The sequence below is a fragment of the Colletotrichum paranaense genome (assembly GCF_030867605.1).
Source record: "Colletotrichum paranaense strain IMI 384185 chromosome Unknown Scaffold_25.1, whole genome shotgun sequence".
Taxonomy (NCBI): Eukaryota; Fungi; Ascomycota; class Sordariomycetes; order Glomerellales; family Glomerellaceae; genus Colletotrichum; species Colletotrichum paranaense.
In genome coordinates this window covers 299058-312555 of record NW_026848983.1, presented here as the reverse complement: position 1 = coordinate 312555, position 13498 = coordinate 299058, and the positions used below count along the sequence as shown (strand labels likewise).

At 52.7% G+C, this 13498-nt stretch overlaps 3 protein-coding genes across 3 annotated transcripts; 2 read left to right on the top strand and 1 right to left on the bottom strand.

Moving 5' to 3' along the window:
- Positions 1 to 223: 223 nt before the first annotated feature.
- On the top strand, positions 224 to 2115 carry CPAR01_16486 (uncharacterized protein; the record flags this gene model as incomplete). Its single annotated transcript, XM_060500731.1, has 3 exons — positions 224 to 381; positions 471 to 666; positions 736 to 2115. The coding sequence occupies 3 exons, from the start codon at positions 224 to 226 to the stop codon at positions 2113 to 2115; spliced, it is 1734 nt and encodes a 577-aa protein (XP_060340644.1).
- Positions 2116 to 2448: 333 nt separating this feature from the next.
- Positions 2449 to 5714, bottom strand: CPAR01_16485 (DNA mismatch repair protein MutL; the record flags this gene model as incomplete). Its single annotated transcript, XM_060500730.1, has 3 exons — positions 2449 to 5462; positions 5535 to 5631; positions 5682 to 5714. 3 exons carry the CDS (start codon positions 5712 to 5714, stop codon positions 2449 to 2451), a joined length of 3144 nt encoding a protein of 1047 aa, XP_060340643.1.
- A 3704-nt stretch (positions 5715 to 9418) lies between these two features.
- CPAR01_16484 (uncharacterized protein) lies at positions 9419 to 13091 on the top strand (the record flags this gene model as incomplete). Its single annotated transcript, XM_060500729.1, has 2 exons — positions 9419 to 10195; positions 10248 to 13091. The coding sequence occupies 2 exons, from the start codon at positions 9419 to 9421 to the stop codon at positions 13089 to 13091; spliced, it is 3621 nt and encodes a 1206-aa protein (XP_060340642.1).
- Between the last annotated feature and the right edge of the window lie 407 nt (positions 13092 to 13498).

Below are 13498 nucleotides of genomic sequence, written 5' to 3'. Positions count from 1 at the left end.
ACCTCACCACCCATTCCCCCACCCCCCACCTCTTTCATTCATTCACATGTCCGTGGTAAGTGAGAGGAAAGCGAGACCTTAGCCACACCAATCCAACCACCGGATACCCTTCAAGTTGGCGGCATTCCAGCCGTCTGACCTCTGTTAAACTCTTGTCCCGCGCATTCCTCTCCTTCTTTTCTCGGAGGACACGCAAGGACAAGACCAACGCCGTGTCGCGACCATGGCTCACCAACCATACCTCTACAATGTCGTCAGCAACAATTCCCGTTTCCCTGAGCCAAAGTTCGACCCAAAGGCAGTGACCCGCGCAAGCTGGGAGCCGCAGCCGCGCAAACCGAAGCCGGATGGCCCTTTGGTAACCTTCAACCGTCATCCCGAGTAAGTTCGCTTGGTCTAGGATTGACAGCGAGGACTGTCTTTATCATGAGGAGTGAGAAAGTTAATACTGATTGCCGTTTCTGTTGTAGTGCTCATCTAGTCCTCAGCCATCGATCCAACAACTATGTTGCCCTCGGTCCTAGAACGAAGAGTTGGATCAAGGCGATGCGCATCGTCCAGTTGTGCTTGAGGGTCCTAGAATTAATCGGGGCTGCTGGATTACTTGCTCTACTCATCCTGCTAGACAATATCGAGACTTTGGCTGGCTGGGTCATGCGTATTACGGTTTGTCCACTGCCCAGACTGCCTGCTCCAAGGTTTGGAGTACACGAAAACTGACTGACCTTCTTCCAGCCGGGTGTCGCCATGGTACACTGCCTCTACGGCATCTACCATCTCCAGCGGCCTGCTGGAGGCCGTAGCCCTGCCTCGTCTACAGCCTACCAACTTTTCGCCAGCATCTCTGATCTTGGCGTTATGCCCCTTTACGCCTACGGTGCTCTTACCGTCAACAACAGCGGCGGCACCTGGAAGACGCGTCTTTCCGACCAAAGCCTACTGGACTATTTCCTTCCAGCCGTCTTCTATACCTTCATCGGTGCTGGGGGCTTGCACTTAATCTCTCTCGGCATCTCAATATGGCTTGGTGTCATGTTCCGCAAGATTACCGAACTGCCCCCCGACATGAACCCTCTAGAAGACAACCTCACCTCCCGAGCCAAGCACAAGAGAAATAAGTCCAGTGTTGCGACCTCCATGAGTGGCGACAGCGACAAGAGACTATCCACACCTCTCGAGGACCGTCGTCGATCAGGTGCTCCGTATGAGGATGTATCTCGACCACCAAGCATCCCCTTTCAACGAACCCGCGCCGGCTCCGACGTTTCCAGTTTCAACCGCAATTCCTTTGTTGATCTTCCCAGTCGGCAGTACCAGGTTCCTCCAGGAAATCTACAAAACCAGACAGCAGGCGTCAGCGAGTACGCTCGTACGTCCGGGCCTCGGTCATCATACTGCGGGTCTTACACCGAGGTGCCGCTCCACGAGACCAACATTGCAGGATCCCGAACTTTTCTCTCATCTGCAGTCCCAGCCCCTGGAGGCAAATTCACCGAGACATGGTTTGCGACAGACTCCATGATTTCTCGCACTCAGAAGCGAAATCGCGCCATGGACCAAGCCACGACAGCTGCGAACACGCAGCGGCAGGGAACGAGGAACAGCACTTACGAAGCTCTGTCTCAAAGATACAACGTCGCAGATTCCGATTCAGAGCACGACGAGAACGACCTTGCTGGCAGTGACTTTGAGAATGATATCGGCAAGAGCCCGCACCCGAACCCACTGAAGTCCCATCCGACGCCGCCCAAGACCAAGGCTCCGTACTACTCGCTCAGGGATACGGCACTGTCGGACGTAGACCTCAACTCTCGTAGGGTCAGCGGTACCAACGACATTGCCGATGAGAGACCTTCATCGCTCGTCCCTCAACCCTGGCCGCGCAACCGCGACAGCTCCATCCAACCAGAGGCTGATTTCTACTCCAAGCCATACGGTGAGCTGAAGTCGGCGACTCCTCCGGTCATGATCGGCGGTAACCGTCAAGTCTCATCCGGCAACGACTTCAAAGACAACAAGTACTCGTCAGCTTATGGAAGGCGTAACGTGAGTGGCAAGGTCGCTGAAGAAGGTCTCGCAGGGTCGAAGGGCGTTCAATATGGCGTGGCGCGGTGATGAGGAGGTTTTCGTAAGCAGCGAATGAGTACTTGTTTTGGGAGTTTAATATGAGAACACGGGTTGATTTTCACGACGTCCGGTGGAACAAGACTAGGAAGTGTATGGACAGCTTCATTAAATGTAAAGTAAAGTAACGAGAGCAGGCAACTACGCTGTGATACCAATACAAATAACAAAAGTCATTTTTGGCATGTAAACTAATCAATTGCCCCCTTTCGCGGATATGTCTTGAGAAATAACGAACAACGTGAATGATAACATAGGAGAGTGAACCAGTATGTTATCAAGATCGACCTTTGACTTTTGCGTACCACGACATGAAACCCAACGTCATGCTCGGGCGTACTTGGCCCAGTCGACCCGAGGCTCGGTTTCCTTCCATCCCATGTCGTCCCAGGAACCCAGTCCGGTGAGATGCCTCATCGTCGGCCGTCCATGTGGACAGTTCCATGGTTTATCCAACTCGCCCATGTGACGGACCAGCTTCTCCATCTGTCGTTGCGCCAGAGCCTTGCCAATCATGACGCTGCTGCGGCATGCCCTCATTGCGAACATGGACCGCACCTTGGACGGCCGAGGGGCACTGCTGACTTCGGTGAGGTGGTGGTCGCTGAGCAGAGAAATGAGCTCCTCGAGGTCGGACAATGTGAATGTCGTCTCGCGGCTGAGGGGTAGCGCGAGGAGCTTGCACCTCGCTCCCACGGGTTGGTCACCCGAGCTGTCCACGCTGACCTTGAAGCCGTTGACGTCCAGGGCTGCGACGTTTTCCATGACGATCTCTTCCTCCAGCGCTGTGAGTTCCAGCTGCTTCGGGTGCACCAATCTCTGAGACTGGACCACCGTTGTGGACTGCAGTCTCTCAAAGTTGTACTTTTCGTCCGACGCATGTTGGTCGATGATGAAGAGCTCGTCGTCCCCGACTGCGTCACCGTTTTGGTCCCGAGCCGCGTGCCGAACTGCGATGATGAAGCCGAGATTGAACTGGCCGACAATGGTCATCTTTGCGAAGTCCGACTTTGATATGATCAAGGACAGGGCTGCTTCGGCATCCTGGGCCTCGAGATCCTCGATACCGGAGGTATTGGACTGTCGGCTTAGGTTTTGGGTGGTGCGCCGTAGCTCTGCCTGCCAAGATTCGATGCGAGACTGTAAATCGTTTGTGTCAATCTTGACATTTTGCCTCTGCTGTAGAGTTGCGTCCTTTCGCCTGCCCCCCCCTTTGAGGGCATTCGACCGAGCATCTGCGAGCATAGTCTGCGCCGCTGCTTCATCCTTCAGAATGTCGTCATTCGTTGTGGCCGGCACCGGGGTCTTGACACGGCTCGATACGTTCGCATGGGGTCTATGTATTGGACTTGACAACGCTTCGGCCCTATCGAAAGCAGACTCAAATTCATCATCCTGGCTGACCATGGTCTCATCCGCAGGTGCCCTCTCCTCTGAGCTATCATCGCTTTCTCTCCCATCATCTGTCTCTGCGCCAGCATCTTCGCTGGGGTTTTGTGGCAGATCTCTGCTCGCCCTGCTGACGCCTTTCTGCCTCGCTGCATTACTCGCAGAGAACATCTGGGTTAGCCTTGAGCCAAAGGAGGATTTCGCCGTGGCTGAGCTCAATGGCAAATGAGCAGCCTTTGACGTCGGCGATGAGGTCGGCTCGTGTCTTATTCTCTTCGAAGCTGGCTCTACGGAGCTGGTGATGGTACTCTCTCCAATAGACACGGTTGCAACTTCTAGGGCTGACCGCTTAGGTAGCCGTGAAGTAGATGAAGCCATGAGAGGGTCAACTCTTGGTGTTCTAATAGGTATCATAGCAGGAATCTGGGCTTGTCTACTTTCGGTGCCATCGATAGAAGACTGCGAGACACTCTCCCCTAAAGCATCAGCTTCGTGGTCTTTATGGGCGTCTGAAAGCCGAGCGTTGAAGTCGAGAACCTGTCGCGGCGTCTTGAAAGAAATGCTTTCGGCAGCCTCCGCCGCTGCCTCGTTCTCTGATTCGGACGTTCCAGGGTCGTATTCAGTAGCCGGAGCCTTCTCGCCACTATCTTCAGCGACAGGCTCTTCGGATACTATATCCATTCCTCGATGCAAAGCACGACTGTCGGCTGCTCGTCCAACCCACCTGCTCATTAAGCTCTGGGACTGTAGTTCTGCTGTTGTGAGCTTTTGGGGTTTCCTCTGACGAGGTTTGCGTAGTTGCTTAGTACGTGAATGAGATTGTTCGTCATCGTCTTCGGAGCTAACGTCATCTTCGTCACTTGAATTCGTCTGCTTCGCCGGGGCGGCTGGTGCTTGGTTCGAAGGTTCATCATCATCGTCAGAGCCGTCGCTCTCGAGAACGGGGGCCGCCCTGGCTGACTGTGTTATCTGTATTGGCTGCTGCGCGGACGGAATGGAGTAATCTTGGGATTCGAAAAGAGACGACAAGGCCTCCTTCATATTCTCCAACATGCGATTCTGATCATGCAGCATGATCGTGCGCTTATCCGGACTGACGTTGACATCATATAAGTGCGTATCAAGCTGGATATCAGCCAGTATGAAGGGCGACTGGGAGGTATTGTAAGCCCTGTAGACCTCATTGAAGACCTTGGCGAACTGAGGAAGGCCGCATGGTCTGCCATTGACGAAGAACATTTGTCGATCAGGGGTCTGACGGCCCTCTCCGTGGGCTGGACGACTCACGTAACCCTGGACTTGGACCTTTGTGGAAGTTTTCTCGTCTTGATTAGTGGATTTCAAGCCCGGCCTAGCGGTGGGCTCAAACTGGAGGGAGAGATCGAGTTTCACCAGAACCGTCATCGTCTTGGCGCCGAAGATGTTGACCAGATTCTCTCGCGTGGTGGGATTGCCTTTTGTAGAAAAGAGGATTATACGTTTTCCCTTGGTAGGTTGCTGGGAAACGGAAAACTTGACGCCAGTCTGGATGCAAGCATACTGGTTCAGCAATGCGATGACCTTATTCCATTCTCTCTTGACGTTGCGTTGGAGCTCGCGGCGGCGTACAGGAAGGTTGTGAAACAGGTTCCCGACGATGACGTTGGTGCCCTTCTGGGCGGCGACCACATGAGCTTCCTTGAGCTTCCCCGATGACTCGAACTCGAGTCTTGCGCCTTTGGGAACATCCTGTGCCATGCAGGTGACAATGCTGAATTGAGACAAGGCACATAACGATGACAAGGCTTCGCCGCGAAAACCGAAGGTCTTGAGAGTAGCCAGATCGGAGTAGGTTGCAAGCTTCGAAGTGTAGTGCTTTAAGGCAATTGACTCGTAGTTGTCCGGTGAGACTCCCTCGCCGTTATCCTGGACCTCTATGGAATCCAGTCCCTGGTTCTTGAAGCGTACATCTGGGTGCAGATGTAAGCAATCGAGTCTATCCACAAATCACATGGCAGAGATGGATGTCCGGATTTGCGTACCTATGCTCGTAGCACCGGCGTCAATGCTGTTTTCCACAAGCTCCTTGACGACAGAGCACAGATCAACAATGACTTGACCAGATTGAATCTGGTGAATCTGCGATGTTGTCAGTACAGGACGTGGACGACGGTTTGCGGGGAGTTCACTGTGCGGCCCTCGATGGGCTTGATTGTGGCCATGATTCCTCAATCAATTGTGATTTGATGCGTAACCCGATTTTTCCTATGTCCGTATCTCCTGCTTGTTCTCACATGACGTCTTGACTAGGTGCTTGGTCGTCGCTTGGTGTATGCGCAACGCCATGTCTACATTATATCCATCGGCAGCTGTCGTGAAGTGCTGGGGGTAGACGCGTTGACCGTGCTCAGGCGCGTAAAGTGGACGGATACCCACCACAGGTACCTACCTTCAGTCGGTAGTGTGGTAATTAGATAGGTAGGCACTTTACCTCAGCAGGCTGCTGGCGCATGGCGACCCGAGAAATAGCCGTCGGGTGTTCAGACCTGTCCTTTGACATCTGGTAATCAGGTATCCCAAGATCCCTAATACATCATACTGAATACAATATGGCGGATTTACTATTCTTGAGTACCTTAGCAACTTGGATGAAGAGGAATATGGGTAATCAGGCGAACGAATATGCAAGGAGCCAACGAGGAACGTCGATGCGGGTATGCTTGTTCTTTGCATGTTGCCAATGTCGGCCTTAATACGGTACACCATGCCCTGGACCCCGAGGGCTCCACGTCCTCCCAGGGCGCTGTGGTTGCGAAACAAATCAAATTAAATCGAAAGGCTTGACTTCACGGAGATGTCAATCATGGAGCGCGGGATGGGGCTATGCATCACCCCGCCAATCTACTCCGTATGCGTTCCCGATTTCCGTGAGCTTCAAGTCCAAGTTTCCCATACTTCCACATCCTTCACTGCGCGCTCCAACATCTCCCCGAAGCCATCCAACCCTGTCGTGCCTGCCAAGACTGGCTCTTCCACACTAAATGATGGTTTGATTCTTCGAAATGATGTGTCATCAGGGAATCGTGAATGGCTAAAACCAACTCCCCGGTAAGGGTGGGGAAGGAGAGCACCGGCCAATATACGCTGCATGCACTTAGGTATGAGGGAATCTTGAAAGTTAAAAGCAGATCTCCATGCGTACGGACAACCAGATGGACTTGGATGTGCTTCTGATGGGGAAAACTTTGTGTTGGCACATGTCGTTGTTCGCATTCGTGACGTCTCTAAGGAATTCAGATATCTACAAGATCGTGTTCGCCAGAGGCCGGTAATTCGGAGAATTGGAATGGGTAGCATTGCACATTTACGCAGAGGCATAATGTAATTGTTCCATTGGCCCACCGCAACTGACTGCACTGCAACATCGAATTTCACCACACCCCACGCCTAGAGGCTATTGCCATGCTTCAGAGGCTGGCATCGAGTTGTATGTGGGTAGGACGAGAACATCTGTGTCGATCCCCTTTTGCCAAGTCTTGTAGCCGTTGCGGGTTAAGAAGACGAAGCCGTAACTTCTCAATAGATCCAAACAACTGGGTGGGCGTTTGTCTCTCTTTTCCTTGCTTCGGTAAAGCTTGGCAACCGGTACGTGAGGAAAGTTGTTCGTCGCTGACAACTTCGGCGTTAGCGATATCAATTCGACCGAAGGAGGCAGGATGCGTAGCAGCGCAGCATGGTAAGCTGCAGAAAGCATGCACTAGCGCTTCGATTTAGATTGCTGGGATGGAGGTTGTTGGGGAGATTGAGCATCTCGATCTTTGTCATCAGTCGAGGGGGTATTCGCTTCTGGGTACGGATATTAAGCAATCGGTACCGGCAAGGTCGGGGAAATTCCAGCACTAACACGTAGTAAGAGGTAGCCAACGGTGACGCAGGATGAGCCAACGCGAGACGCGAATGATGGGCAAGCTCAGAGTTGAAAATGTATGTAGTAGTTAAGTTTATGCAGGGTGCTACCTAATACATACTGATAGGAAGAAATTTGAACCAACCAAACCAGATATCTTGTTTGCACTCGCTGGAGAAACGACATGAAAACGTTTCACGTCACATTCAAGAAACCATGGGAGGTCAGGGATGCCCGGCTAGCTCGAGAAATTGGGCGAAGGAGGGGACAGTGAAGAGAGAGATGTTAGATTCTTTGGAAAGCACTGGTGATACGGGGGAGAGAAGCCGGAGAATGGCAAAATGACAGGAAAGACGGGAGGCTGGGAACAGAACTTAGAAGGTTAAGCGTGCCGAAGCCCGGGAGACCAACGTTGGTTTCTGAGGTGAGCGAGCTGCAGAGCTGATGGAATGTGAATTTTCCTCATTTGACAATGTTCAAATCCAGGCCGAAGGTAAGCTAAGGTGAAGCAGGCTGGGCTGGTAGGCTGGCAGGGTAGGCGGGAGTTCCTAACCAGTTCTATCTGCTGGGCCGGCGAATTTGGTCGCAGCAAATTGACGCTATTGAAGCACAACATGAGTCGAGCCGGGCGCTTCGGGCATCGAGGACCACGCAGCTTGCCGCGAGAGCCATTTTATTGCTTGTTTCTGCAGCATTTCTTAAGCTTTCTTAGCTATCGCTCCCGCCTCCGCTACGTTTTCATGTGGAATTCCTCTGGACGTTTGAATATACCGGCCAACCAGCTTGAGTTGCAGCAGTTTCATGCCATGTGTCTACTTTGGTACTACTTGCTGTAGACTCTACCTTGCCTTATGCTTCAGTGCCAGTCAGCGTCTTGTACGGAGTAGAAGGGGCTCACAAAGGAGCAGAGAAAGGAGGCGATGGGGCTGAGACATTGGAAACCCAATTGCATGTGGATCGTACAATTCCACGTTGCGTGGACGGACGAGGCGCGAGATGAGCCAAAGTGGTTTGAGAAAGGGTCAAATGCTATGTGGGATATCACACAAATGTGTATGTAATGCGAGGTACCTATGGCAAGGGCACGTGGGGACCGACCTTCAGAAACATGAGGTACCTACGAATACGTAGGCAACGGGAAGAACAGCGCTCCACGCGGACGTGACGTGAATTGAGGCTGGAGTGCATCATCTGCCTGCAAGACAATTAGGTAGTGAGCTTGCAGCAGTCTCACCAACTACGGTCACCCTTATCTCTCTAGTCTCGTGAAGGTAGCTTGGCTGCATACTTCACAAGTGACCAAGATACTGCACTGTAGTGTCTGGGTAATCATCATCTTCTAGTCCTGGCTGCACACATCAATGTGCGTGTATCTATAGCAATGGATTCGTCCATTCGGATGCTTTGCGTAGGTATTCTTCACTGAGTCCCTACTAACTTAGGGAGATAGGTACCTACCTACAGTATCTCACTTCCAGGTACCTCTTTGGAAATGAGGAAAGGTGGTACTTCGGCACATGTCCTTGTCGTGGGTATCTTATCTCTCCTTCCATTGTCTGATAGGTTAGTGGTGACGGAACGGGGGACGGACGCGAGACTCGACTCGAATCCGTGGGTCGGGACCACCGTTGTAGCAGCAGCACCCCAGCGGCACCCTCAGTGACAGACGCACCGCCAGTGGAGGAACCCTCCAAAATTCCAGTACCCCTAAGTACCTCTAGCATCCACTAAGGTGGTAGGTAGTAGAGGCCCGGACCCGACAATACCAGTTCGCGCCCAAGGAAAGGCAGGTCGAGGGCACGTTCTTTCCAGGACAAGTCCTTTCCTGTCGTCTCGTCCTACCACCACCACAGCCTTCTGCGCGTCTCTCTTCCTCGAGACGTCGCTGTCGTCCATACTTTCGTTTTCCTCTACCTTCCCGCCTTCTCTCACCTGGCCAGGAAAACAACAGGTTCCCTAACGGCTCGATTGAACGACACGCTTCCTTTCTTGGAAGACTCGATCGAGCCCTCTCCACCCATGAAGAGGCGCTCGTCGGGTTCGACCGACGACAGCGACGAACCTCTTGTCGATCCTCCAGTCGTTCAGCAGCCCGCCCAAAGTCGCAATTCTGCACCTCTTCCCAAGCAACCCGCTGCTGTTACTGTTGCCGCAGGAGCCGCATCTAGACCGTCGTCCGCAAGGAGCAGAAAGTCAAACAATTCCAATTGGAAGCTCGAACATGGCCCGAACGTGAATTCGATTCTCGACAACCACCCCATAACTGCCTTGCCATCGTCACCCCTCTCAGTTCCATCCCTGGCCACGCCATCGCCAGCCTACCGAAACCACACACACCAGCTGCCGAACCACAAACTTCACCACCATTCCCAAAGTGTCGCCGACGAACTTCAGCCTACGCCGAACGACGACAAGTATTTCGATAGCGATCACCACGACGGTAGAGGCGACGGGGACGGCCTCCACGACGACATCGTAGACACTCGGCGAGAGGATCAAACCACCATGGCCGCAGAGAAGATGCCCGATGTGCGCTTCGCCGGTCGCCGCTCTCGATTCCGAAGCCCTTGGTCCGTCACCATATTTACGCTGACTGTCACCGTTCTTGGGATAACTCTGCTATGCGCTATATTGAACTCGTCATGGACTCGCCAGCTCGATGCCAAGGGATGCCGCATGTCGTACATGCGACCTTCCTACATTCGTCTTCGTGACTTCGATACCGAACACACCCGGTTTGCGACCAAATACTCGCTATACCTGTATCGTGAGCAGGGTGTTGACGACGAAAGAAAGGTGCGTCTTGTTTCTTGCGCCGGGGCTATAGCAGATCGCTGACCTTTCACAGCTGAGAGGCGTTCCTGTACTCTTCATCCCAGGTAATGCCGGAAGTTACAAACAAGTTCGACCCATAGCCGCTGAAGCTGCAAACTACTACCACGAGTCTCTTCAACACGATGAAACTGCTGTTGCAGCCGGCGCCAGGAATCTCGATTTCTTTACAGTTGACTTCAACGAGGATATCACCGCCTTCCACGGACAGACCATGTTGGATCAGGCCGAGTACTTGAACGAAGCCATCAGGTACATCTTGTCGCTCTACATGGACCCGCGCATGTCAGCTCGAGATCAGGACTTGCCAGATCCAACCTCTGTCTTGGTACTCGGTCATTCGATGGGTGGTATCGTCGCGCGCACCATGCTCATCATGCCGAACTACCAGTCCAACTCGATCAACACCATTTTAACCATGTCTGCGCCACACTCACGTCCCCCTGTTACTTTTGACGGACAGATTGTCAAGATATACGATGATATCAATGACTACTGGCGTCACGCCTACTCACAGAAATGGGCCAACAACAATCCGTTGTGGCATGTTACTCTTGTCTCAATCGCCGGAGGTGGCTTAGACACGGTCGTTCCGTCCGACTACGCAAGCATCGAGCCGATAATCCCCGAGACGCACGGCTTCACTGTCTTCACCACCGGAATTCCAGGTGTTTGGACTAGTATGGATCACCAGGCCATTCTATGGTGCGACCAATTTCGGAAAGTTGTTGCTCGCGCCATGTACGACGTGGTCGATGTCCACAGATCTTCGCAGACTAAGCCCAGGGCTGAGAGAATGCGGGTTTTCAAGAAGTACTTCCTCACTGGCATGGAGTCGATCGCCGAGCAGACTATGGCAGTTGAGGGGCCAAGCACACTTCTGACACTCGAGGACAACTCGAACGCGATCAAGGCACAAGGCGAACGCCTCGTCTTGCGACAGCTCGGCCACGACCCGAAAATCACAGCTCACCTGCTTCCTGTACCTCCCCAAGGATCCCCAGAAGGAAAGCGCTTCACCCTACTGACCGACAGCGCATTGGACAAGCCAGGAGAACATGGAAAGCTCGAGGTCCTGCTTTGCAGCGTGTTCCCTTTGCAGCCTGGACAGTCGACGACGCTGTTCTCGACACACATGGACCTCTCAGGCGATAGCACTGGGTCTACTAGATTGGCCTGCAAGAATGCAGCGACCGACGCCATTCTGCTCCCCCCTTCGACGAGAATGCTTCACCAGCCCTTTGCCTCGGAAAATGAGCCAGTGACAAGACCATTCTCCTATCTCCAGTTTGATATCGAGGACATTGCGGACCACCAATTCATAGCCGTCATAGACAAGGCGGCGAAGCCAACTCCAAACTTTGTTGTGGCCGAATTCAGCGATCATTCGCAATCACACAGAAGGCGTAACATCAGCCTGCGTCGAATTCTCGCATTTGGAATGACGCTGCGACTGCCTGCGAACCGTCCCTTGGCTGCCGAGATCAACATTCCTACCATTCAATCAAGTCTACTGGCATACAATCTGGAGATTGGCAATCAGGCTTGCGGTTCATCCTCTGGACTGTTCTCGCCTCTCATACGGCAACACCTGGCTCAGCCATACGAGTCCAAGTTTTTCGTAAACGCTAGGCATGCTAGCATCAGTTTGCATGGCGTGGCCCCGTTCGTTCCGCCCCCTCTTAGGCACAAGCTTCAACATGAGCAGGGACTTAGCCTCCAGTTTTGGACCGATCCAACCTGCGAATCCGCAATCCAAGTTACGCTGACAGTCGACCCGTTGGGGAGCTTGGGAAAGCTGTACATGCGTTATCGGACTGTATTTGCGGCCTTCCCATTGCTTGTGGTGGCTCTCGTGCTTCGCAAGCAGTTCCGGATCTACGACACGACCGGAGCCTTCATATCTTTCTCGGAAAGCTTGGATCTCTGCTTACGGCAATCACTACCGCTGATGTTCCTTTCCTTGACATTCCTCTCCTTGTCAATGACTGGATCGTGGTCATCCGGCCCTGGCGTATTCTGGCACTGGCGCAACACGACTTCAGCGGAAGGCGACTTTCACAGCAACGATCTTCTTACAGGCACCCAGGACCCCTTCTTCTGGTTTATTATCCCCCTAATCGGAGTCGTCTGTGTAGGGGTGTGCGCCTGTCTTCACTTTGTCACCCTGGCATTGACTCAGATTCTCGGCGTTCTCTACGCTTGGATAGCTCTGCGACCATTCGCAGCCGGGCGTGATGAGCGCCGAAGGCCGCAGTTACCCATCTTCGTTGCATCCTCTCCTCGACGTCGTATGATAACAACTGCCGTCCTGCTATTCCTCGTGTCGACGTTTATACCCTATCAATTTGCGTACTTGGTAGCATGTCTCGTTCAGCTATTCACCGTCGTCCGTGCTCATCGGATTGCCTCAGAAGTCAAATCTGGACTGACCCAAGATTTTTACCACTACGCCCACTCCATTCTGCTTCTCATGCTCTGGGTCCTCCCTATCAATCTACCCATTCTGGCAGTGTGGATTCGCAACCTTGCCGTCCACTGGCTCACGCCCTTCTCTTCGCACCATAACGTGCTATCGATTATGCCGTTCATATTACTGGTGGAGAACTTAACCACCGGTAGGATGGTTCCTAGAGTTACGGGCAGGATGAGATATCTCACAAGCGTGTTACTCTTTGGCACAGCCATCTACGCTGCTGTTTATGGTGTTTCCTACGCCTACATGCTGCACTATCTCGTCAATTTGATAGCTGCTTGGCTGGTTGTTATTCATTCGACTACAGACAACTGGCCCCTTGCTGGGTTTAGTTCAATATTTGACGGCCATCAAGAAGACCGTAAACGTGGCAAAACTCCATGAGGACGAGGTTGGCACTCGATTCTCTTCACCTGGTGGGATATCACTGTTCGTGTTGGCTCTGTTCAAGAACTCGATCGGCGAGAACAGTAATACCCATTCGCTCTAATCGCTCCGCGCTGTACATATTACAGTCTCAGTTGGCTCGTCGGCGAACGACGTTCAACTCACACGGGAGTCTTCTCTTTTCTTCATAATAGATGGTCTCGGATATTCCCATCTAGAGCTCGACAGACACTGTCTCGGTAGTACGCTGATACCAGTCTTCAGTGACATTGGTGTCGCTACAATATTCCGTGTTGTCATCATTGTTTTTCCATCTGCATCTTGCATCGGCTGGGAGTTTAGTACGATTCACACTTTTTTTTGGTTAGAGGAGTTGGGATGAACATATTTTATTCCAGAGGACC